Source organism: Tamandua tetradactyla, chromosome 6 (assembly GCF_023851605.1).
Source record: "Tamandua tetradactyla isolate mTamTet1 chromosome 6, mTamTet1.pri, whole genome shotgun sequence".
In the NCBI taxonomy this organism is placed as follows: domain Eukaryota; kingdom Metazoa; phylum Chordata; class Mammalia; order Pilosa; family Myrmecophagidae; genus Tamandua; species Tamandua tetradactyla.
Window position 1 is genome coordinate 84543329 of NC_135332.1, and position 24453 is coordinate 84567781.

Sequence of the window (24453 nt, forward strand, 5' to 3'; positions counted from 1 at the left end):
GGGGATCCCTAAGGAGGGGGCAGAGGCCTGGGGGCTAGGGGTTGGGGGATGCCTGCCATAGTGCCCTTTTGTATTTGAATTTTTTATTGTGAGCAGGAGATCTTTTGACAAACAAAATAGAAACGTACAACCAGAGGCACTTTCCTCAGGCCAAAGGGAGAGGGACAGGCCTGGACACAGCAGGGGGCCTCAGTGACACGTGCCCTCTGTGAATTCTCAGCATCAGTCTTCCCGAGGGATCACAGATGAGTACCCGAGGCTCAGAGAGGTTTGGCACTATGCTCGAGGCCACACAGCCGGAACCCAGAGTCTGGATGGATGGGCCCCCTGCGCCTTGCCTCTGCAGGCTCACCCTCCCTCCACCTTCCAGGCCTGCCATGCCCACCGGCCCACCCTCCCTCCCCGGCGCCAAAGGTAAGCTCCTGCCAAGGCTCCACCCCCACGGGGTAAAAGCACAGCACAGCCACGGGCATGGGCGAAGCATGCACCCGGCCCAGCCACAGACCCCAACCCAGACCCCGACCCCAGCGTGGACCCCAGTGCAGACCCCGCCCCAGGCCCTCATCCTGAGGAGCAGCACACAGAACGGAGGCTCTGTCCAGGCCATAAACAGGCATTTATTAGACCTTCCCGTGGGCTCGGACTGCCACCCAGGGACCCCGTGGAAAATGAGCTGGTCTCTCCCTTTAGCCTTCATCTTTGGGGCTCCTGGAACCTCACGCCTCCCTCACCCCCAGTCCTGCTGAGTTCATTCCATCTTGGCCTTCACTGGGCCCTGAGGGCTAGTGGGTGTGGGGGCCAGGGACCAGCCTGGCTTTGCCCTCTGGCTGCTCATGAAGGGGGCAGGCAGGGGAGACTTCCTGGAGGAAGAGGAGTCTGAGCTGGAGGTTGAGAGGTGGGCTGGAGTTGAAGGCAGTGTGAACAGCAGAGGCCTGAGACCCACGTCCGAGGGGCCTCTGTCCCCTCTGCTCCCTGTCACCAGAGCACAGCCTGCAGGAGAGGGAGCCACGGGAGGGTCTGAAGTAGCAGAGGCTCATTGCCAGACTTACGGTGGGACTGGGGACAGGCCCAGACTGGGCCGGGCACATGTGAGGGGTCCTGCAGGGACCCGATACCACTGCCCGGCATGGACCACAGCCAGGGCCCCAGGGGAGCCTACGGCTGGCTGGGGCCCCAGAGCAGAAGGCCGCCGAGCAAGGCGAGCAGCCCCAGGGCACCGATGGGTGGCTGCAGGGCGCTGGTCCCGCTGGCGTTGCACAGGTCGGTGGAGCAGCAGGTAACGTTCTTCCTGCCCAGGTAGAAGTCCTGCCAGCCCTCCTTACACTGCGAGCTGCAGCTCTTACTGATCATGGACAGGCCAACCGCACCTGGGCAGAGACATGGCCGCTGCACTGGTGCCAGTTCCCAGATGTCCCCCTGCCTGGCCTGGCCCCAGCTGTGACCCTCTTTCTGTCCCCCTCCACTAAAACTCCCCGATTAGAGTCACCCTGGGTGAGGAGTGTGAAGGAAGGGGCTGGGCCTCGTTCACGATCAAATGCCCAAGGGAGCCAGGCGTCCTCTTGGACACCAGGAAATGCTAATTCGAGTGGGTGGATGGCTGGATGAGTGAGGGGTGGGAATGAGTGGGGTGGGGGATAGGGGATAGATGAATGGGGTGGGGGATAGGGGATAGATGAATGGGAGAATGCAATGATGGATGGATGGATGAATGGATGGGAGAATGCAGGAATGGATGGATGGATGGATGGATGGATGGATGGATGGATGGATAGATGGATGGATGGATGGACGGATGGATAGATGGGAGATGGATGGATGGGAGAATGCAGGAATGGGTGGATGGATGGATGGATGGATGGATAGATGGATGGATGGATGGACGGATGGATAGATGGGAGATGGATGGATGGGAGAATGCAGGAATGGGTGGATGGATGGATAGATGGATGGATGGATGGATGGATGGATGGATAGATAGATGATGGATGGATGGATGGATGGGAGATGGATGAATGGGAGAATGCAGGGATGGATAGATGGGCGGATGGACGGACGGATGGATGGATGGGAGAATGTAGGGATGGATGGATGGAAAACTGAGCTGATATATGCGTGTGTGGATAGCTGGACAAGTGGACAGATAGACGGAAGCATAAACAGTTAAGTGGCAGAGACTTAAACCCAGGTTCTTTGAGTCGCTCAGGGGAGGGCCACGAGGATTGCAGGGGGACTCACGGATGTGCTCGGTCCGGCAATAGGTCTCGTCCCGGGTGCAGTTCTGCACGGCCTGGCAGGCCCCGCTGACCTTGACTCTGCAGAAGTAGCACTGTAGGGCGGTGCCTGGGGGGGGGGCAGGGTGCGCAGGAGGGGGCCTCAGAGCCTGCCCACCTGCCCCTCCCACCCTGCCAGCCTCATTTTTCTCATCTGCCAACTGGAGAATGTGGGCTTGGCTCTTCCAGGCCACTGGGAATACGCGGAGGCTGGAGAACCCCGTGCAAATGGGGATCCCCTGAGCACGGGGTCTCATGCACCCTCCCACCCAGGAAGGGCTGCTCTGCCGGCTTCCTCCAGCTGACCCTCTGTTCAGGGAGGGGAGAGGGTGGTGTGGTGGACACGACCTTCCCCTGGTTTCCCCGAGCCCCAGGCATAGGACCCTGCCCCCTGCCCACGTCTCCACCCCACCTCCCGCCTGCCTAAGCCCCATCCTGCCTCTTAAAGCCTCCCCTGGGCCCCCTGACCACCTAAGCCCGGCCTGCTCTGTCCCCTGGGCTGTCAGGATGATTATGCATTAAGCTGCGAGCCAAGCCCCTCCCTTTATGCCTTAGGATACCTCCTCCCAGGCCAGCCCTGGGCGAAAGGCTCCAGGCTGCCCCATTTACCACCTTCCCCATCGGCTCAGGCGGCCTTGAAGGAAGTTGTCAGGACCTGGGGCCCCACTTGGCGGGCGAGGAGCCCGAGGCCCTGAGACCTTCACATTGCTCAGGGGCCCTCGCTGGAGGAACCAAGTAAGGACTGAGTGCACAGGCCCCCCCTTCCCAGGACCCTCGGCTGGGCGTCTTCTCCCCTGGCTGCAGGCAGCAGAGGCCAGGGCTGGGCCAGGGAGGGCAGGGGTCCTCTCGGGGCGACCCCCACCCCTAACATCCTCCCCCACCCCGTCCCCTCCTTCCCTCCACACCCCTTCTTAGCTCTAGGCCTTTTGTCCCAGTGCCTTCTGACTGCCAAGGGCTCCCTGTCCATCTTTCTGTCCTCCCCCTCCACAAGCCAAGGACCCTCCTCCTCCTGGGAGCTGGCCTCCAGGCCTGGGGGCCGCAGGGACCAAAGCTTTGCCTTCCAGGTGCCAGAAGTGCGGTGCAGGCTCCCCCTTCCCCCAGCTTCCTTCCCACCGTGCCCCTCCCCCTCTGGGAGGTCCTCCCTCCCGCTCCTCCCTGTCTGCCCCTGGGGCTCCCCCGGGGCCTCACCTGGCTGCAGGGCCAGGCCGGCGGCCAGCAGGACAAGGACGGCAGCCTTCATCGTTAGGATTAGGTCAGCAGCAGCCTCAGAGCCAACCTTATATAGCATCCGCGGCAAGGCGAGGCTGCGGACGGGGCTGGGCGGGTCCCATGCTCCCCTCCCTCGTCCTCCAGCCCAGGGGTGCCAGTGGCTCCCGGCTTCTGCTAGGGTGACTTGGGGGCCCTGTTGCCTCTTAACCTGTTTCACCTTTTTAACCTCTCCCCTCTCCCGTGGCCTGCCCCAGGGTCGAGGGTGCAGGTGCCACAGGAGAGAGCCCTTCAGTCCTCGTTGCTCTCTTCCCTATTCCTGTCCCTGCTGTGTGGGCCCCCTGTCAGGGCCACTGGGGTGTTTTAGGGGGCTGTGACAGCACGGTGGGGGTAGGAGACCCGTGGGGCAATGGGCCCCACCCCCCACACCTGGGTGTAGAGAAAAGCTGAGGGTCCCACATATCTAGGGGGCAGCCCCCACCTCTCACAGCCTCTCACCTTCTCTGATCTCTCCTCCAACAGCTCAGCGGGGCCACGACGCTCTGAGAGGCAGGGGGACTGGTACCCTGACTTTACTCCATGCTGGCATGGAGAGCCGTAGAGGGGTTCGGGGGGGTCCTCAGGATACCCCAGGGCTCTCAGGGGTCTCCCCTGTTTGGCTCGCAAGTGCCCACCTGGGTCCGGCTCTTTCCATGAAGACCAAGGGGCTGGGCCCAGAGAGAGCAGGAGCCTGTTGAAGGGTGCAGGGAGGGGCTGTGACCCCCTTTTCCAGGAGGCCCCATCACAACTCTCTCCCGTGTCTCCCTGTCCCACCAGTGTCCTATAAGCTATTAAAATGTCGGTGACTTTTACAATGATTATATAGATACTCTATTGAAATATGCCTATGGCTAAGCTAACTAAGATGTCCATTTTTGGTGGTTCTAAAAAAATAAAATGTCAGTGGCTTTGCTGCCTCCCTGTGTGAGTGCCTTCCTGATTCCCCACCCCACCCAGAGAGCACGGGGGTGGCCCGGGCAAGAGATTTCTTATCCAACAATATCCAAGGCGCCTGGCACCAGCCTGGGTCAGTCACTCCTCAAATATTTAAATATTTACAAGTGCAGGAATGTTCGTTAATCACACTTGATATGACACGATTGCTTACTCTAAGGCAGCCATTCCCAACTGAGGGTACTTCTGTCCCCCCAGGGGACATTCGACAATGTCTGGAGACGTTTTTTATGGTCACAACTCAGGTTTGCTGTTGGCCCTAGTGGGCTCAGGCCGGGACACTGCAAAACCTACTGTGCCCAGGGCAGCCCCAGGATGCAGAATCATGCAGCCCCAAAAGTCAGAGGGCTGAGGGCGGTAACCTTGGTCTAGGAAAGGCCCAATGGCCGTGGCCTGGTGGGTTCCCTGAGAGCTGGGTGTTAAGCCCCACCTGACCATAGGTTAGGTGCTGACCTCAGCCCCAAACTGGGCCCCAATTGTGGTCACACACTGAGTTCTGGCCCTAGTCACAGACTGAGTGCTAACCTTGGTCACATACTGAGCCCTGAGCCTGGCCACATACTGAGCCCTGATCCTGGTCACATACTGAGCCCTGATCCAGTTCATACACAGAGCCCTAACTGAGCCCTGACCCTGGTCACACACTGAGCCCTGGCCCTGGTCACACACTGAGCCCTGGCCTTGGTCACACACTGAGCCCTGATCCAGGCCACACACTGAGCCCTGAGCCTGGTCACACACTGAGCCCTCGGCCTGGTCACACACTGGGCCCTGGCCCGTGCACACTCTGATTCCTGTCCCCTGTCGTTTATGCTCTATGTGCATAATAAATTCAGTCCCTGAGCCTAAACTGAGCCTGGATACGCTTTCCCATGAGGACTGTTACAAAAGGACATGGCTCCCCACAGCCCTCCTGAAGTAGACAGGGTCACATGTGGCTTTGTGACCTCATTCACCCTTAACCCTCTTCCTTCCCGCCCATTCGGTCTTCTGCCCTGCCAGTCACCTCCTGGGACTCTAGATTTTCCTGTTTTCTTGTCACTCCCTTTACCCACCTCCCCACCCACTGCGGGCCCAAACCAGTTGGGTCCCCTGGAAATCCTGCCCGTGCACCTAGCTCGGGGGTTTCCCAGGACCCAGCTCAGCCTCCCTGCCAGGAAGTGAAGCAGGGGTGTGCCGCAGCAGGCCCAGGGCCTGGTAGGGGGAGCCCATCCCACCAGGCAGCCGCAGCCCCTGGGCTGAACGCATGGCCCCTGTGTAACAGCACATCCACCCATGGATATCGTTTCTGGGGGGATTCCTTATTTTATGAAGCGTTCTTTTTTATTTATTTATTTATTTTAAGTAAAGGTGGCACGTATCACAAAACTGTAACTGATTTCACTTTAGACCTTTGCAGATCTTTCCCTTCAGAAAAATGGATTGCCAGTGGGGAGAATATTCTCTGCTCAGATCCCACGGTCCCATTTCAGGTTCGGGGAAATGAAGGTCATGCCGTGAGTGTGTGTATGTATGTGTGTGTGTGTGTGTGAGTGAGTGTGTGCGTGTGAGTGTGTTGCAGACACCGAGTCCCACAGGGACCTTGGGGGCAAAGGATGGGCAGCCCGGACTCTTGGAAGCCAATCTCCCAGCCCGGATCTCTGCCAGGCCCTGGCGTGGGCCGTGAGAGCCACGTCCCCCAGAGTGGGGGCTGCCCTGTGGGCGCTCAGTGGCCTTGCGTACACCTGCAGATGCCATGGCAGCCAGGAGGCCACCCCTTCTCCCCACTCCCTCCACAGCTGCCCCCAGCCCCCACACCTCACCCTTCCGTTCTCAGCTGGCTGGATCTCTCTGCAGCTTCCTCTCACATCCCCTTCCTCCCTTCCTCATGGAGGGAAATCAGCGAACCACGGAGACCCCAGACCCTCGCCCTCTGCCAGCAGGATGCGGGCTTAACAAGCACCCTCAGCCAGGGAGCCAAAGCCCCCCTCTTTTCTGCAAGAGATTCGTCACCCCAAAACTATCCCCAAGGAAGGACCAGCTGGTGACCCCTCCTGCCCAAAGCCTCCAGAATCTGGGGGGGTTCTCCAGGAGTGTACTGGGGCAGGGGCGGGGCATGGCTACAGAACCCACAGGCGCCCCGAGGTGGGGCCCACCCAGGGAGGGGTATAATGGGGGGATGGTGCACTGCTGGATTGGGCCCCATGGCCTGTGAGGAGCTGCTTTTCCCTAGTATGCTGGGGTGTGGAGGTGGAGAGGGGAAGGGGCCTGGCCAGGGGGGCTGCTGGCGAAGGCTGTTGTGGCCCTCGTCACGGGCAGGTGGGCTTGGACGGCAGGACGGAGACCTGAAATCCATAGTCGAGGTGGGAGGCAGGTCGTGCCCCATCCGAAGCCTGTCGCGTCCAGTGTGGCCAGCCCTGCGTCATGCAATCTCTGCTGCCATCCCCTTGGCCACCTACCCCCCGGGTGTCTGCTTCTGTCTCCTCACCCCAACTACCCCCCAAGCTTCCCCCAGGGAGAAGGCGCACCTGATAGAAGGTTCAGTTTGCAAATGGTTCCCACTCGCGAACCTGGGATGAACGTGACTTTGGGGTACCAGGATGCAATCATTAACAGGATGCTGCAGGTGGGGGGGTGGGGGGCTGGGTTCTAGACATGGCCTGAGGGGCCTGGCCCATCAGTTGGGGGGAGAGTGGGAGGTACAGGAAACACCCGTGTGTTTTCTTCCCTTACTCTCTTTCTGACCCCTTGCTGTCTGCTGGAGGAGCCTGAGATAAGGCAGGGGGTCCCAGAGGGGAGTTGGTTGCACTTAACCCCATGTCCACAAGGTGGCAGCAGAGAGTCAGACCCAGGGAAGAAGGCCTGGGGGCCCCGGCAGCCACCCAGGAGACTTGCTGGGGAACCCCAACCAGTAGAACTGGAGGTGGCCCCATGTGGTGCCTGATTCCTCCTCTGTCGGTCTACCCTGAACATGCCAAGCCACAGAACCATGCACTGTTTTAATGTATTTAAAAGTTTCAAAAATCATAAATGCTCTGCATCCATCAAGCAATAAACTCCCCTTCTCCCATGGGAACCACTATTGTACTTTTTGCCTCTTCTAAATCTTTCTATAAGTGACACCACAGGGCATTTGTCCTTGTGCACCTGGAGTATTTCACGAAGCATGAATTCAGAGTTCTATGTTGCAGCCCGGCTCTGAGCTGCCTTCCTTCTCACTCCACTGCGTTTGGAGCCACGTTTTGTTTCTCCACTAATTTGCTGATGCGCACTTGGGCAGCTATAGTTAGTAGTGCCGCCGTGAACAGGCCCGAGGTCCTGCTTTTGGCTCTCTTTGGTATATCCTTAGGAGTGGAACTGCTAGGTCAAATGGTAATTCTGTGCTTAACCTTCTGAGGAATCACCATTCTGTTTTCCATAGTGACTGCAGCCTGTTACATTTCCCCCCCGCCAAATGGTGGCTCTTTCAAGCCACCAAGTTTGGGGGAGGTTTGTTACGCAGCAGTAGATAGCTGACACTGGGGCAAGGGCACATGCAGAGAGGAGGCAACTGAGAGGTCACAGAGGCTTGGACCAGAGGGAGAGCACTGGAGGGCGTGAGAAGAGATCAGCACTCCCTGGGTTTTGAGGAAAGAGCCAACCAGATTTCCTGAAAGACTGGATGTGTCAGGGAGAGAGAAGGTCGGAGCGACTGGGGATTTCCTGGCTGAGAGGAAACCTGGGCAGGGCAACCCCGAGTTCAGGTGCAGGAATGTTGGCTTTGAGGTGCCTTTAGATGGTTTTGTGGAGTGTTGGGCAGGACGAGGAGGTTTGTAGTTTAGGAGAGGGGTTCTGGCAGGAAACAGGAACTTGGGAGTATTTAAATCCCTAAGACTGGATGAGACCACCCGGGGAGCAGGTGTGGCTAGAGGGGACCTGGCCCGGATAATCAGGCCCCTCCTCCCAACTCCATAATCTTAGTTTAATCCCACCTGCAAAATGCCTTTTACCATATAAAGAAACATAAACCCGGGATTTGGGGATTAGGGCGTGATCATCCTGGGAGCCCCCAAAGATTCACGTCCTTCCGACATGCAAAATGGTCACCCCATTGCGAGACCCCCAGTTGAACCTCTGACGACCCCTGCTCAAGCCCAAACGGGTGTGGGCGCGCGGCTCTCACCTGGTGAAAACGGGTCCCCGGATTCTACCGCCGGGAGGGACCAACGCACCCCTCCCGTCCACCCCAAATCTGTCCTGGACCCCCGACCCCGCCGGGTGCCAAGACCGGGGTCGCCCCAACTCCTTCTGCCCTGGAGGCCGCAGTCGCCCCTCGTGTGGACAAGGACAGCCGCCAGGTGCCGAGCCCGCCCCGGACTCCACACCACCCCTCCCGGCCCGCCGAAACGCGCCGCCGCCATCGAGATGCCGAGTCCGCCACTCGCCTAGAGCGCCGCCGGAAGTGGCTGAGGAGGCGCGGGCCGGTAGAGCGCAGGGCGTACGGCATTTCCGGCCAGTGGCGGCGGCTCGGGGTCCGCAGGGTGAGTGGGGTCTGCGCCGGAGGGGCGGGGCGCTGGGCTGCCGGGCGGGGGCAGGAGGCCGCTCTCGCCGTCCCAGACCCCGCGGGCTGCCCGGACGGTGCCGGGACCCCCCTCATCCCGCGGGCCTAGGCTCTTTGGCCAAGCGACGGGCGCGCGGGGCCTGGGAAGGCCTGTGCGGGAGTCCCGGCCGGGATCCTGCTGCGCTGGGGGCTGTGTCTGGGCTTCTAGTCCCCAGGCCCCTCCTGCGGCTTCCCGAAGTCGAATTTACTCTCGGGCCCAGGCCTTCCGTCGAGCCTGGTGGGCGCCCCTGTGCCAATCCCTTCCTGGCCTTCGACTTTCAGTAAGGATTCGTCCCTGAGATGCCTTTGCCCAAAAGAAACCAGGCCGAGACTTTGATTTTTTTTTTTTTTTTTTTTTGTCTTTGCCCCAGACTGAGCTGCTGCTTGCCCTCAGACAAGGTCTCCCGGATAGAAACTTTCCAAACAGCCTCCTCTAGTCACCAACCCGAAGAGATCTCCTTCGACAGCTGCATCCGCACCTCTTCTGCAGGGAAAGAAGGATCTGTGTGTAACTTAGACTCCCCTTTCCAGAAAGCTTCAGTTGCAAGGCCTCTCTGCCTGCAAAATGCGCACCCCTGTCAGCTCTGTCCCCTCTACAGGTTCCACACCACTTGTTTAGCGAGTGTTTGTCCCTCCCCCTCTGCCTTGCATCCTTCCTCTAAATTTCTAAGGACCTTTTCCCCTCACACCAGAAGGAGTTCAAGAGTAGATGAAAGTCCCTCCCTTATCCCTCCTGCGACTCAGTCACTTTATGACCTCTCTTCTCACCTCATTTTTTTACTTTATTTTGGGCACAGGGGAATAATGTTTAAATTGTGCCCTGGTGGCCTCAGGGTATCAGCCTTCCCTTAAAGTAGCAAGGTCATAAGCAACATCATTTTTAATTTCTCTTGCCGTGTTATGTTATCTTTTTGCCTCAAGAAACTGCTTCAGGAGTAATGTTTGAATTTCACTTGTAAAGCAAGTTTTTATGTGTTCAGAGCTGGACATTGTGCTTTCAGCTGGGTCATATCACCCTGTACAAGCACTTTCATTGGTCAGAGATGTGTGTGTAAACTCAAAAACAAAAGTTTATTGCTTAGAAGGGTACATATCTGGTTCAGGAAGAATATCTTGCCTTCAGGTGGTACCCTAAGACAGTTCTGATTTGTTTTGGGTGCGAGTTGGTAGTTAATACGCTGTCCTTGTTAACAAGTACTTAGGAAGCCTCTGCTCTGGCTTGGCCCTTTCTTTTGTTTTCTTCAGTGCTCTATGAGAGTGTGAGTGCATAGGTGTGTGTGTGTGTGTGTGTGTGTGTGTGTGTGTGTGTGTGTGTGTGTGTGTGTGTGTGTGTGTGTGGTCCTGCTGTTGGTCATAGAGGCCAGGTGGATGGAGAGTTTGAAGCAACAAGAACTGGCATGAGGAACCCCTTAGTAGGGCCTTGGGATTCCAAAGAGGGTTCAGGGAGGAGCTGTGGCTGAGCTGAGTCTTAAAGAATGATCATGAGAAGAGACCCTGGGCCCATCAGGTACCCTCTGTTCCATGGCTCCTCAGTCTGAATTCCTGTGGCTCTGGAGGTCAGAATGGTTGATGATCTGGCAGCCCCTGACAGCTCTGGGAGGAGTTTGAGGCCCACTTATTTAGAGATTTCCGAGGCCTGTTTTCTAGAGGCAGTCTGGGGCCTTTGGTTGAGGAGAGGATTTCAGGGGATCTGCCTAGACCGGGTTTGGAGGGCATTGTTTCAGAGCTTTATAAGATCTGGGTCCTAGGATTCTGGATCCTTTCTTCAGCCCCCTCTGTGAGTGTGTGATAGGAATTAGGGGGTTTAAAGAGGCAATTAGGTCAGGCGGCTCGGTGGGCTAAAGCAAGAAACTCAACTCTGGGTAGGTGGGAATTTTGTGCTTTGGTCAAACCAGTGTCTCTGCTTCTGACCTCACCAATAGCCTCTGCCTTAGAGTTTTTCCCCACAAAGGGCTAGCTCCTTCTTGTAAGAGACTCTTAATTCTGAGCCATGGCAGGTGACTCCAGAGTTGCTGGTCATGGGGGAGAGCCAGCATGACCAGCGTGTTCGCAGACTGATCAGAGAGCTGAGATCACCCTTCTCCACGTCTCCTCCCAGCAGCTCCTGTTGTCTGTCGTCTCCATGCACTTTTGCTTCAGGTGAAGCTTCCCAAGGTACCTCAGATAACGAGGGAATCTTACCGACATCCCAGGCATGCTCTCCATGACATGTTTCTTTCTCTCCACCCTCTGTTTTCCAGTTCCAAAAGCACCGCGTGTGAGAGAGCACTGTGAGCACTGGAGCCAGCCACCTAAGAGGGACTCCCATTGCCTGGACATTTGAAGGGGAGAAGCTGCAGGTGAAGTTAGGGAGAGCTAGCCACCATCTTGTAGAGGTAGCCGAGATCCAGAGTGCAGAGAGGTCCAAGGGCAGTCGGACATCGTTGCTGCCCTTGCAGAGAAGACCAGGGGTTGGCCACGTCTCTGGGGCCTGAAGACAAGGAAAGCACAGGCAAAAAGGTGCTGGTAGTGGTAGGAGGAGCAGAAGAGGGAGCTGTGGCTCGTGGTGGCCCAGGAGCAGCAGGGCGGGTGGGCAGGGTGGGGGGAGAAACTGAAGCCAAGAAGGAGGGCAAGAGAGAGGAGAGGCCCGCCCAGCCCTGGACGGTGGTACAAGCCACACCCCATGGCCGCCAAGCAGCCTGCCGGGAAGAGCAGAGGGGAGAAGCGGAAGAGGGTGGTGCTGACCCTTAAGGAGAAGATTGACATTTGCACACGCCTGGAGAAGGGGGAGAGCAGGAAGGCGCTGATGCAGGAGTACAACGTTGGCATGTCCACACTATATGACATCAAGGCCCACAAGGCGCAGCTCCTCCGGTTCTTTGCCAGCTCCGACTCCAACAAGGCCCTGGAGCATCGGCGCACCCTGCACACCCCCAAGCTCGAGCACCTCGACCGTGTCCTGTATGAGTGGTTCCTGGCAAAGCGCTCGGAGGGTGTCCCTGTCTCGGGCCCCATGCTCATTGAGAAGGCAAAAGACTTCTACGAGCAGATGCAGCTGACCGAGCCCTGTGTGTTCTCCGGAGGGTGGCTGTGGCGTTTTAAGGCAAGACATGGCATTAAAAAGCTGGATGCATCCAGCGAGAAGCCAGTGGCCGACCACCAAGCTGCAGAGCAGTTCTGTGGGTTTTTCAGAAGCTTGATTGCCGAGCATGGCCTGTCTCCTGAACAGTTCTACAATGCTGATGAGACAGGCCTTTTCTGGCGGTGCTTGCCAAACCCTACCCCAGCAGGTGGGACCGCATCTGGCCTCAAGCAGAACAAGGACAGGCTGACCGTCCTTGTGTGTGCCAATGCCGCAGGGTCCCATAAAATCAAACCTTTGGTGGTTGGGAAATGCAGTGGTCCTAGGGCCTTCAAAGGCATTCAGCACTTGCCTGTCGTCTATAAGGCACAAGGAAACGCATGGATGGACAAGGGAATTTTTTCTGATTGGTTTCATCATATTTTTGTTCCCTCAGTGAAAGAGCATTTCAGAGCAGTGGGTTTACCTGAAGACAGCAAAGCCATTCTGTTGCTGGACAACTCACGGGCTCACCCGCAGGAGTCCGAGTTGGTTTCTGATAACATTTTCACCATCTTTCTGCCTGCTAGTGTCACCTCATTGATTCAACCCATGGACCAGGGCATTCGGAGAGATTTCATGAGGAATTTTGTCAACCCGCCAGTCACATGGCAGGACTTCCAGGCCCGTTACAGCATTAGCGATGCCATATTCAACGTGGCCTGTGCTTGGAACGCGGTTGCCAGTGAAGTCTTGCGACGGGCGTGGAGGAAATTGTGGCCTGCAATCATGTTCGCCGAAGGCTCTTCTTCTGAGGAAGAAGAGAAAGAATGCATGAGAACTAAGCCTCAGAATAAGGCTTTTGCGCACATTCTTGAGCTGGTGAAAGGCAGTCCATCCCTCCCAAGCAGCAAACTTGATAAAAGCCAGGTCCAGGAGTGGGTGGAAGCTGAAAAGGAGGTTGGTGTGGCACGTGGCGTGGCTGCTGCGGAAACGCTGGCGGCTGTTTGGAGCACAGAGAAGGTAGGAACAGCCGGCAGGGACCGTGGTGGGGCAGGTGCTGGTGAGGGTGAGGCCGCCTGGGAGAAGGCCGCCACCTCTTTCGACTCGCTGGTGAGTTTTGCGGAGAGGCAGCCGTGCTTCACCGCGCAGGAGTTGGGGCAGCTGCGTGCGCTCCACTCAGTCTTTATGAGACAAAGGCTAACGAGGAGGAAGCGTGTTGCCCTCCGAGCCGTCGTCAAAATCGAAAAGCCCCAGGAATACCCCATGGTGTGCACGGCCTCCACGCAGGCCCCTGGGCCATCCACGTCTGCCACAGCACGCAGCGATGACTGATGCTGGCACATGGCCCGGACTGCAGCCCTGAGATGGAGGGCGCATGTGCCCTGCCCTGTAGAGGCCATGCAGGCTGCACTTGGTCCCCAGAAGGGCCCACCCCTTGCCTACTCCTGCAGTTGTGGTTTTACTGTATTTCTTGGCACACAGTATGTGAGCGTGGAGGAATATTCTGGAAGAGTCCATCTGGAAGAGTCTACCTCAACCTAAAATGTACCAGTCAGAGCCTCACCCTATCTGGAGCCCAGGCCTGGACAGGGCAGATTCAGGGTGCTTGTGTTAGAGAGTAGGGTTGTCTTTCTGTCCGAGAGGGAAAACCTGGCTGCCAGTCAGGCTGATGGCTAATGGTGCCCACTGTCACTGCACAGGGCCTCCCGAGTTTTCCCCCGCTTCTATCCCGCAGCGGGGTGGGGGCTCTGTATTAGGTCGATCTGGGCAGGTGCCTGCAGGCAGGTGCCGAGGGCCGGGACACACAAGCTGAGTTAGCAGAGTCTCTGCTTGCTGTTGGACAGGTGTCAGCTCTGTCCCTGCGTCCCCCATCTGGGTAGTTGGTCTGCATCTCTGCAGCTTCCATCCCTCATGGCCTGGCCACAGAATGCGGTTAGGTTCCTGCCCATACAGTGGTCCTGCTTCCCGAGAGGAAAGCAGAAATGTCCAGCTGCCCTGCCCGCTGTCCCTGACAGAGGACCACAGGCCACGGCACTGCAAGGGTGAAGCCTCATTGTTAGTAAGTCTGAGGTTTCCACATCAGGCACTGGAAAACAGTCAGACAAACAAGTCCGTTAAGTTTCTAGCAACCTTTGAACTTTTGTTCCCTGCTGCTTACACGTTAACACTTGTGGAGAGAAGTGGCTGCATGGGCTGGGCTGTGGCCAGGCCCCTGGAAGGAATGTGCAGTGGCTTCTCCCTGTCATCGGACCCCCAGCTTCTCAGAGCTGAGTCCTTAGCTGCCCGAGACTCCCCTTACCTGAAGGCCTTTCTCGGCTGGGATTTGTCCTCCTCTTTGACGATAACAAAATGACTGTATTTTTCTATGTTCTTTCTGTGCTTTGCCCCTGACTTCCATTCGTTTCTCACACTCACCTCATGCACTGAATCAGCACGTAGTTTTCATTCCAGTGTTTCCTATTTATTCCACAGGAGACATACGTTCCTGTCAGGGCTGAGAGGACTAGAATGTTCAGTTTGCAGTCCGTTTATATTGTATTTTTACATCTTTCCAAAGATTGAGGAGATGATTATTGCCAAAATAGAATGTGCAAGTGTGTTTTATGCATAAAAAATGATGAACCAATCATTTGTTTCTAAAAATCCCTCTGCTCAGTCTCTGGGCCATGGCCTCCACGTTGCGTCGCGCTCGTGGTGACACCATCCGTCTTTGGGGTGGCACCCATGTACCCATATGCGTGGGTGCTATTTCAGACTTCCCCGTGTCCCCCACCTCTGTGCCTCTCAATGCACACTGCTCAACTGCAGCTGCCTGAGGGGGGCCGAGAAATTAGACTGGGGTTCGCTGGAGAGATCCTCACCTTCATCTGGCCTCATGGAGACAGATGTGCTGTGAGTACCTCACCCTGGGTCAGCCCCTCTGTCCTGAGCCCAGTGGTTCTGAAACACTGAGGACCTGGCTGGCAGTGCTGGGGCAGAGCGGAGGGGCAGATGGGGCCCCTGATGGGCACTCACAGTGTCCCCTGGTGGGCAGTTCATCCCTCTCCAATGGGACAAGGACCCTTCTCTCACCCCTCAGGACGTGCTCCTGTCCTGACCTTGCCGTGGGCCATCGATCAGTAAATGGGCGTCACCTGGTTGGCTGAGCTGAGGTGATGTCTGTCCTCAGGGTGCAGCCCCCTGGACCCCTCCTTCCAGATCTGCCCCAGCAATGCCTTCCACACCTGACCTGGGCTCGGCCTTCTTGGCTTGGATCCCTGTGCTGCTGAGCAGGATGCCTGTGCCTGCCCTTCTTGGCCGCCTGCCCCTCCTTAATAGCCACCAGTGTCTTGCTACTTGCACTGGCGTGCAGCAAGGTTCTGAGAGCACAGGCTCTGGTGCTATGCAGAGCTTAAAACTCAACAGAGGCTGGGGCCCAGCATGGCCATCTCTGGGGGTACCCCAGGGAGCACCTGTCCTGTCTCCCCAGGTCTCCTGCCAAGATGGAGGCTGTGTCCTCGAAACTCGTTCATCCTCCAGGGCTTGCTCCTCATGGACTGCCTAGTCTCTACAGCCACGTGGGGTCGGGATTCCAAGGGATGACAGTCTTTTAACACAAACACCTTTTTCCTCAGCAGTTGTGGGTGGGATCGCACTGTAGCTCCCTTCTTTCCAGGGACCAGCTCTTCAGAGCCATGTGAACATTGCTGATCCTGTTTCACACCTTTCCTTCTTTCCACGTGCACAGCAGGCGCCCCTCCCCTGCCTCTCTGTGACCATCCTCTCCAGGACCCGAAGGTGGCAGCCCCCATGGGAGCCTTGTTTGACAGCTCAGTTCTTCCCATCCCTTGGAGAGCTGCTTCCTCTCAGTGGCAAACGCCTGTACCCAAATAATTGCCAAGTGGAAGGGACCTCCAAGGCTGGAGGCACCCGCCGAGGTTGCCACGTGCTCACAGCCCCAGCCTGCCCCTCACCCCTAGCCAGCATTGCTGAGGAGCGCTTTTCAGGCCAAGGTACTCTTGGGACTCAGGACTCTGGGTCACTTCCTGGGAGTTCTGTTTGCCTGTCTAGAACATCCCCGTTCTTGATAGTAGGAGTGACTGGGCAGACCTGGGGAGGCCCCCAGTGATGCCGGGGCAAGAACTTGGCCTCTTTGCCTTTCTGTGAGTGCAGAAGGGGAGACAGGGCTGCCAGTTGGCACTCAGAAAACACCTGTTGAATGAATGAATGGCTTCGAATAAATGTGACTGAAATCTAGTGAAAAGAGAAGACTCGGTTCAGATGGCAGAGCTGGGACTCCCATCAGGGCACAGGCAGCCTGTGGTGGTCCCCCATCCTCTTCTCTTCACCCCTGGAGTCCACGCCTGGAGCAGGCCCTACTTTGGGCCATCCTGGAAGATGTCTGGTTGGAGACTGGCTCAAAAGCAGTGAGGATCTAGGGTGACCACCCCCAACCTCGTCAGTCATTCCTGCTCAGGAGGGGGCTGCAGGGATGAGGAGAAGGGAGCAGATGAGGCCCAGCTCTGAGGCCATCTGCCTTATCTCCAGGTGAGCCTCATCCATGCACGGTCTGTTGGCTCAGGCGGTGTGAATGGGTGTAGATGAGGTGAGGACTACTCATCAACCCCTGAGGACAGGAGGCCCAACACTTGTCTGATGGGTTGATGGGAGGTGGATAAAGACAAGAGGGAACTTGTAATCCCTGCGCCTGAGTTCTTTGTGTAACTCTTGCCCAGTTCAAAAGGCCAGTGTCCCTTTGGCGACAGCTCAGGCCACAGTAGCTATGTTTCTGGAAGGACAGGGGCTCCCAGGCAGGGATATACAAAAGGCCCAGGACCGCATCTGTTCCTGGGTGGCTGTGGCCCAGGGCAGCGAACTTTGGAGAAAACCAGGAGCCCCACCACACTGCTTTTAGGGGTCATGTCTGGGCTGCCCTGCAGGGAGGGAGCATCCATAGGTGCCATGTCAGGAGGTTTCTCCATCCCTGGAAAGATTGATTCAGCCCATCTGGGCCCACATGTGTTAAATACCAGCTATGTGCTTGGAATTGGACTCAGCCTGAGAGCCAGAGGGCAATAGAACAAGTTCTTTGTCCTGCGTACAGAGAAGTGCTTGGAGACCAGCTTGGGAACCTGGTGAGGGCAGGAAGGCTCCACTGTGGTGGTGCTATCCGAGTGGGGCCCTGAGGGCATGCAGGCATCTCTGCTGGGACATCCTGGGGTAGGGTGGGAAGGGGTGCTGGAGCAGGGAAGGAGCTGGTAGGAAACCAGGCTGCAGGGTGGCAGGGCCAGGTTTGGGGCAGATGTTGCCTGCATCTTGAAAATGGGGGCTTCTCAGCCCTGGTTTCTGAGAGCTCTTTGCGGTGGCCTGGAGAGTACCAGCTGGATAGTTCCTGAGCAGAGCCCTTGAGGGGCAGGCAGTGGCTGGAAGGCAGTCCCTGCCCCTCCCCTTCCTGGTAGTATGATTCCCCTGTGACCAGGGCTGTCTTGTCCTGGCTCATTAAGCCTCTGCCTGGGCTCATACGCCTTGCTCACCCTCCTCTTCCTCCTCAGCCCTTACAGACCGCCTGCCTGGCTGCCCCACAGCCCACAGCGGCAGCTCCAGTGCCCTCGAGCCTCCAGCCTGTCTCTGGGTGGTAGAGAGGCTCAGCGGAGAGTTGCTCGGACTCTTCTGTCACAGCTCAGTGCCCGTGGGCCCTGGAGAGAGGGAACATTACCCCTGCTCGCTGGGACAGGGAAGCAGTTTCACAGGCTCAGGCCCTGCCTCTGACAGCCCAGGAGCCCTGGCCTGAGGATGTGGTGGTCTTCGCACCCAGGGGCATCACACAGGGCCCTGCAGCACAGAGGCACGACGTGGGAGAACTGCTGCCACGTAGCAGCTCTGAGTGGTACCCATGGTGGGGCCCGGCTAGGCCTTGGGAAGGGAGAGCAGAATTCCAGCCTTCAGTTCTTGCCACTGCCTCCCCCAGTCCCAGCCCCAGGCCCTGCGTGTTATGGCAGGCAGACCAAATGGCCCACTAGGACCAGGGCCTGGATCCTGGGGGATCCCCTCTGCCTCTTGACAGCTCCTCGCACCCCCAAGCCAGCAACTGTCACAGAGACTCGGGCCCAGTGACTTGCACAGAGAGAAGTCGGGAAAGGTGCTCCAGGCTGGTGAGGCCACTCGGCTGGTGGACCGCAGACCCTTCTCCCTAGTCTAGCCTGTGCGTTGTAGTGGTGCTCCGGCCCCACCTGCTTCCTGCAGGCAGGTAGGTACTCAGGGTCCTAGGACCCTTGCATTGCAATCCCTGTGGCAGCTCCATTCTGTGAGCACAGCCTGTTGAAGGTGGGCAGGGCCTGTGACTGGGTGGAGTGAGCCGGGCAGCTCTTTGATTGGCCTCTCGAGCGGTCGGTTTCTTGGATCCCAGCAACACCCCCAACTCTGGGGACATGGGTCAGAGTTAGGGGGAGAGCCCAGACGTGGGGGTCAGGCAGCAACTCCTGGTGGGCCCTGGCCTATGGGATGAAGGCTTGACTTGGGTGCTGCCCCTACCCCCACCAACTCTCAGCTCCTGTGGGGTCCTCACCATCAGCTCCAGAGCACTGCTGGTTTATTTTGCCCAGGAGCAGCAGGCTGAAGAACAGAGAACCCCAGTTCCTCCCCAAAGGAACTGACTCCACTTGCAAGGGAGTGTGGAGAGGTTTGCACCTAAGGGTGCACCCCCAGCAGTGGAAGGTGTGGGGCAAAGTGGTGTGGGCGAAGGGTCAGCCAGCTGGGAGGACCCCCCCTGGGTTGGAACCCCTCAAGCCCTGGCCGCAGAGACTGCCCCTTCAAAGGAGCCCGGGTTTGGTTTTGATGGTCTGTGAAGCCCTTTATGTCTCAGGGCGCTGTGGAAAGGGTAGCGCAGTGGGCCAGTGGTTAGTGGAGACCAGCCAGGGTGGTCAGAGAGGGCCCTGTCCCCAACCATGGCCCTCCAGGTGCCCCAGGCTTCCCACCGTGGAGGGGGATGGACTAGCCTAAAAACCCAGCCACCCAACCAACTCACAGGAGTTGCTGCTGGATGAATGCATATTTCTTCTTTCTTAACTGATTTAAAAGGCAGTTATTGTAGAAGGCTGTGTGTGTCTGTGTAGAGGTGGATAGGAAAAACCTGAGCTGGGCTGAGAACTGATTCCAGACAATGCTTGAATCAAAGGGAGGGAGGTAACACATCAAATGCTGTAAATCCAGACTTGCTAGCCTTTCTTCTTTCAGTTTATATGACTTGAACTTGTATAAAGCAAGTCACTGGGACAGCGTATCGTTGGGTTTGTGACACTGGCGTGAGGTGTGTCATTGTATAACGGTGATGCCACCACTGAGGGTAGGAGACTGGGTTGGGCAGGACTGCAGAGGAGCCATGCCTCTGGACCCCACAGAGTTTAAATCTGAAGCCGATTCTGGTAGGTTAAGTTGTATATAGGAAGCATAAAAGCAGCAAGTAAGGAAATAACTTTTAAAATACAGTGAAAAATCCTTAAAAACCTTTAAGTGTTCACTGGGGTAGTACTCACTGAGGCGAGAGAAAGTAGGGATGGAGGAAAGCGGGGTGCAGAAGGGCTCTGGGCGCTAGCAAGCGGGTGGGACTGGCTGTGTTTTTCTGGCCAGGACTGGAAGGGCATCTTCCCCAGCCTGACACCGTCCAGCCCAGTGCTTGCTGGGTCCCTGTGACACTCCACGGCCCAGCTAGGAGGGTAAAAGGAGCGGCTTGGATGTGGACAGGCACGCAGGGGTACACCCCATGGGCAGCAGCTTGCTGGCTTTGGGGGGATGCTTCCTCACATTGCATCAAAATTCCACCTCATCCCCACCCCAGTTGTCCGATGAGAGCAGCCTCGCCAGAGCGCAGGACAACCAAGTCCAGGTTTACGGAGAGCAGGGGCACCTCGACCCTAAGGCTTTGCTCCGTGGAAGTTTCCCTAACCTGCTGGCACTAGCCATTAACCAGCAGGTGCTCAGAGCTGGCCAGACAAGCCCATGTTGGGTCACACCAGCTTATTTCAACTTGACAGTTCTCAGTAATTTTATCTTTGGAGAACTTATTATGTGCTTTTGGTGTGAAAGCATGTTTTACATGATGGAATTAAATGGGCTCCCCTGACATTGGCTTCCACATGGAACAGCATGCCCTTTAGACTCCCCTTCTGCCAGAGGGGTCCCAGAAGGGCATGCTGGCTCCCAGTACCACACCCCCACCCGGGGCTAACCCCCATATGCCACCCAGACCTCTGCACCTCTTTCCTGCCCTGGCAGGATCCCGAGTTCCCAAACCAGCTGTGGTCTGGCCTTTGGAGCAAGGAGAGGGTCTGTGGCTTCCAGGTTCCCAGGAGATACCCAGAAGGGAGCTTCCGAGATATGAGAGCTTCCAAGATTCTAAATGGGTAGGGGGCACTCCACAGCACCCATAGGTCCCAGGAGGTGTGGAGCCACTCCTTCCCAGCCCTGACCCCAGCTGACCCACTCCCTTGGTGTCTCTACCTGTGCTGTCCACCCAACCGGGCTCAAGATGCCACCTGTCTTTTTGAGCATCCCAGGCCCTGCGGGCTCAAGACAGAGGGAATGCTAAGGGAGGCAAAGATAGGGGGCAGTTCTTACAATCACAATGCCTCAATCTCTGAAGCCCAGTGCTCTGCCTCTGTGGCTCAGTGCCACAGGACAGAGATGCAGCCCTGGCCTCCAGTTCTGCTGGGCTCTGCCCAGGTGGGGAGCCCAGGGGCTGAGCACCTAGCAATTCCTGTTGGGGAACCCAGGCCTGTCGGAGGCCACCATAGAGAGGTGGGAGGGCAAGAAGCTGGTTCTGAGAACGGCATTGAGATAACACAATCTCCAAGTCAGGAGGCTCAGCCAGCCATGAATTCTGGGCCAAGAGCTGCCACCAGGCAGGACCCAGAGAGAGTGCTGTGGGTGAACCTGTCAGGGCCCGGCAGAGCCCCACATCCCTAAACTCGTGAGAGGTGGTTCCTCTGCCTCTACTCAGGGCCTGTGGCTGCAGATAGGGAGCATGTGCTCATTTGTTCATTCATCAAGCCGTTTCCGAGGCCTCCCAAGTCCTGGACCCTGTGCAGAGGCTCCTCAGCCAGTGCGACAGGGTTCCAGGGTAAATCTCGGAACTGGAGGAGGCCTGGGAGTGGCCAGAGGTGGGTACAGGGTTGGGAGCAGGGAGCCTGGTTGTCTGGAGAACTGGGTGGGCTACAGGGCGGTGATGACCTTGGAGCTGGGTCTGGAGACCAGAGGAGCTCGTAACTGGCAAGTAAGAATCCTGGGAGTTGGAAGAGCAAAGGAAGGCTGGGGTGGGGGAGGCCGGCAGTGGAGCTGCAGTTGAGAGGGCAGGGATGGCTCAGGCTATGCAGTTGGGCCCAGTGTGGCCAGGGGGCCCCATCCATGGAAAGGGGGTTCTCCCAGAGGAGCCCGGAGATCTCAACCTGGCTCCACGGGTCCTTCCTGCCTCTTCCTCTCCTCCCCCCTCCCAGTGGCTGCCCCTTTCCCTCCTGGGATTGGCAGGACCCACCTTCAGTCCTTGCAGGGTCACCCGAGAGTGAGGTTGTGCCTTTGACCTGGTTTGCACACTTCCGTGCACCTGCTCCTCTTTCTAGCCCTCTTCCTGCCAGGTGCTCGCAGAGGGTGAGGGGGCAGTGCTGGGGGTGCTGCTGAGTTTTGGGGCGCCAGGCCCAGGCTCTTCCTGAAGGACCCCAGGAGGCTCCTGCAGACTCATCTCATTTTATTCCTAAAAAGGGAGACTCCGCTCCTTGTAGGCAGGGAAGCTACCCACACTGCCTGAGGCCCCCCCCCAGTGTGATTGTGGGTTTGTCCATCCAGCATCCCCACAAGATCCTGCCCTGTTTGTGGAGGGTCTTCCTGACGTGCAGGCCACTGGATGGAGGCAAAAGCACATGTGCGTGCACACTAACATGTGCGTGCTTGACCACATATGCCTACAAACATACCCCACGTATACACAGTGCAGATGCACACATAATACACACGTGTGCACACCTGAACACATGCACACACAGCACTGCTGCAACTGAAACAATGAAGTGGATAATGCACGATGAAAGCACCCAGTGAACCAAGCTGCCCTTCCACCAGGCTGCCTGGGGCACAGTCCATGCATCACACTTCACATGTGTGCCTCTCCTCAGAGAGCCATGGAGGCGGTCTTTGGCGATTCCCTAGGAGTCAAGATTGGGTAGGGGATATGGGGGCAGGGTGCCACCTCAGGGCTTCCGTGAGTGTCCAGGACCAGCATGAGCCTGGAGTCCCTTCCCAGGAGCATGCTCATTCAGGACGCTTGCTGGCAACCAAGCCTCCCCTGTGGAGAGTGGAGCCCGTGAAGATTTGGAAGTCCTCGTGCTTCTCTGTGGGCCGGACCCTCTAGAATGGGTCTCCTGTCTGGTGTTGCACCAATAGAATGAAACCAGGTTCGGTAAAGCCAAGCAGCACTGTGTTCTTTGGCCAGAGTGAAGGATGGACTGGTGTCCTAGCAGCACCTTCTCCCTGAAGGGAGAAGCATGGGATTGTTTTATGGGGGGAGGGGGCATGGCCTGCACATTTGCAGATGGTCCCTCTGTGCACTCTGGTACTTTCTGGAACTTCTCTTTAGCCTCCTGTGCTGAGTTCCTGAAAGCGGTTTCTGAGAGCAGGTGTGGCTTAGACAAGGGTTGGGCAGAAATTCTTACGAGTGTAATCCCGGGTGACCTTCATCCTGGTCACACTCCCGGGGTTGGCAGGGACCCTCCCCCCACAATGTAACGTGGTTGAGGGGGCTCTGTGGGCCCCTATATGTGGCTGTTTTCCTCCTGAGCTACATGGGGACGTGGGGATGGACCCTCAGCCCAGAGGGTGAAGAGTTCCATGCTCGGCTGCAGAGGGAGCTCAAACCCCATGGCTGAGAAACTGCCCCCCCAAAGACTGGGCAGTGTACCCTGATAGACCGTGAGGGCCCAAGAGGACCCTGCTCCTCGGCTGCCAACGCGTGGGTAAAGGGCTCCTGAACTCTCTTACTGATTGTATTTTACTTGCTGACATTAAATGTGCTGGGGCTGGCAGGGCTGGCTTCCTGATTCATAAATGGGATCAAGATGTCACTTTGACTCCTTTAAAAGCTTTAAAATGGTTGACCATGTCACCCATGTCTAGTTTACAAATCCAAGGGCTGTGGCCCTGGGCACCATCGTCCCCTCCAAGCTCACAGCTGCTGCCCCTCCCTCCCTGCCCCAACCCGCCTTCCTCATCCCCAGGCCAGGCTGGTGCTGACATTTCAAGTTCCATCTCAGACCATCTGGAGTGTTGAAAACCAGGCCTTGGGACCAGGATATAGGAACCTTAGTGGAGAAGAGGAGGCTGGGAAGGGAGAAGGGGAGGAGGCCCTGGAGGAACAGAGAGGGGCAGTGATGCCATCAGAGCCGAGGGCTGGGTCACCCTGTGAATCTGAGAAATCCAGGAGCTGTCCGGAGCGGGGGGAGAAACAGCCGTACCCCCTCCCAGAGGTCCCTCCTTCCCCACCTCTCTTCACAGTGGAAACTGCCGGCGCCCAGCGACAGATGAGACTGGAAAATGCAGGGCAGATGGCTGAGGCCAGAGTGTCCAAGGGAAGCACTTGCCTGTGGGGGTGGTGAGCCTGGGGCAGGGGTCACGTCCCCGGGATCTTCTGCTTAGTCAGTCTGCCAGCACATGTTCCTGAGCACCCCCTGTGGGCCGGCCCCACAAAACAGCATGGCCCATGGGGTCATGGGACTGCTGGGAACAGAGCTGAGCTGTGTCCTTGGCCAGCCGGTGAAGCAGATGCAGGCTGCGGCCACCCTCACCTGCAGGGAGCAGCCTTGCTGCTCTGCTTAGCAGCCTCGTCACCTGCCCCCCGTCCCCAGACCCTGACTGGGTCATCTGGTCTCCTGCCCTCGTCCTCCACCCCAGCTCTGGCCCTCGTCCTCCCTGAGCCTGCTGGTCTCATCATCCTCCCGCTCTAGCCAAGGCTTTCCTGGGGGCCCCCGCCTCTCCCCTCTTCTCTGGACACTCAGCCCCTCCTATCACCAGACGTGCACCTGCCTGAGGGCCTTTGCACCTGCTGCTTCATCTTCAGAGTCACTGCTCACCCTCAAGGGCCCCCTCCACAGCGGCCACCCCCACTGGCCCCCACCTGGCCGTCCTTCCTCCAGCATTGCAGGGCTCAGCAACCATCTCCCCAAGCTGCAAACTCAGACCCCAGAGTCTCCGGGACTGCCAGGAACTGACCAAAGGCCCCCTGTGGCCTTGCCCGGCCCTAGATTGAACAAATCAGCTAGGAAGGACAGTTTTTTGTCAGCTGGGACTGTAGGCAGCCCGGCCTTCACTGCCCCAGGGACTGGCTGCCAGCTTTTTAAGTCCTCATTTCATAGCGACACCGCAGG

At 57.6% G+C, this 24453-nt stretch overlaps 2 protein-coding genes across 5 annotated transcripts; one reads left to right on the plus strand and one right to left on the minus strand.

The window, feature by feature from the left end:
* Positions 1-554: 554 nt before the first annotated feature.
* Positions 555-5399, minus strand: PSCA (prostate stem cell antigen). Its single transcript, XM_077166642.1, has 5 exons — positions 4624-5399; positions 3975-4206; positions 3459-3504; positions 2236-2340; positions 555-1367 (listed from the first exon to the last, which is right to left on the minus strand). The coding sequence occupies exons 1-5, from the start codon at positions 4635-4637 to the stop codon at positions 1156-1158; spliced, it is 609 nt and encodes a 202-aa protein (XP_077022757.1). The 5' UTR covers positions 4638-5399; the 3' UTR covers positions 555-1155.
* Positions 5400-8620: 3221 nt separating this feature from the next.
* Positions 8621-23960, plus strand: JRK (Jrk helix-turn-helix protein). Of its 4 annotated transcripts, none has more exons than XM_077166639.1 (4): positions 8621-8968; positions 9399-9531; positions 11025-11166; positions 11268-23960. In XM_077166639.1, exon 4 carries the CDS (start codon positions 11690-11692, stop codon positions 13400-13402), a length of 1713 nt encoding a protein of 570 aa, XP_077022754.1. In that variant the 5' UTR covers positions 8621-8968; positions 9399-9531; positions 11025-11166; positions 11268-11689; the 3' UTR covers positions 13403-23960. The 4 variants fall into 4 exon arrangements, with proteins under 4 accessions (XP_077022754.1, XP_077022755.1, XP_077022752.1 ...); XM_077166641.1 differs by lacking the exon at positions 8621-8968 and adding an exon at positions 9036-9308; XM_077166640.1 differs by lacking the exon at positions 11025-11166.
* Positions 23961-24453: the final 493 nt, after the last annotated feature.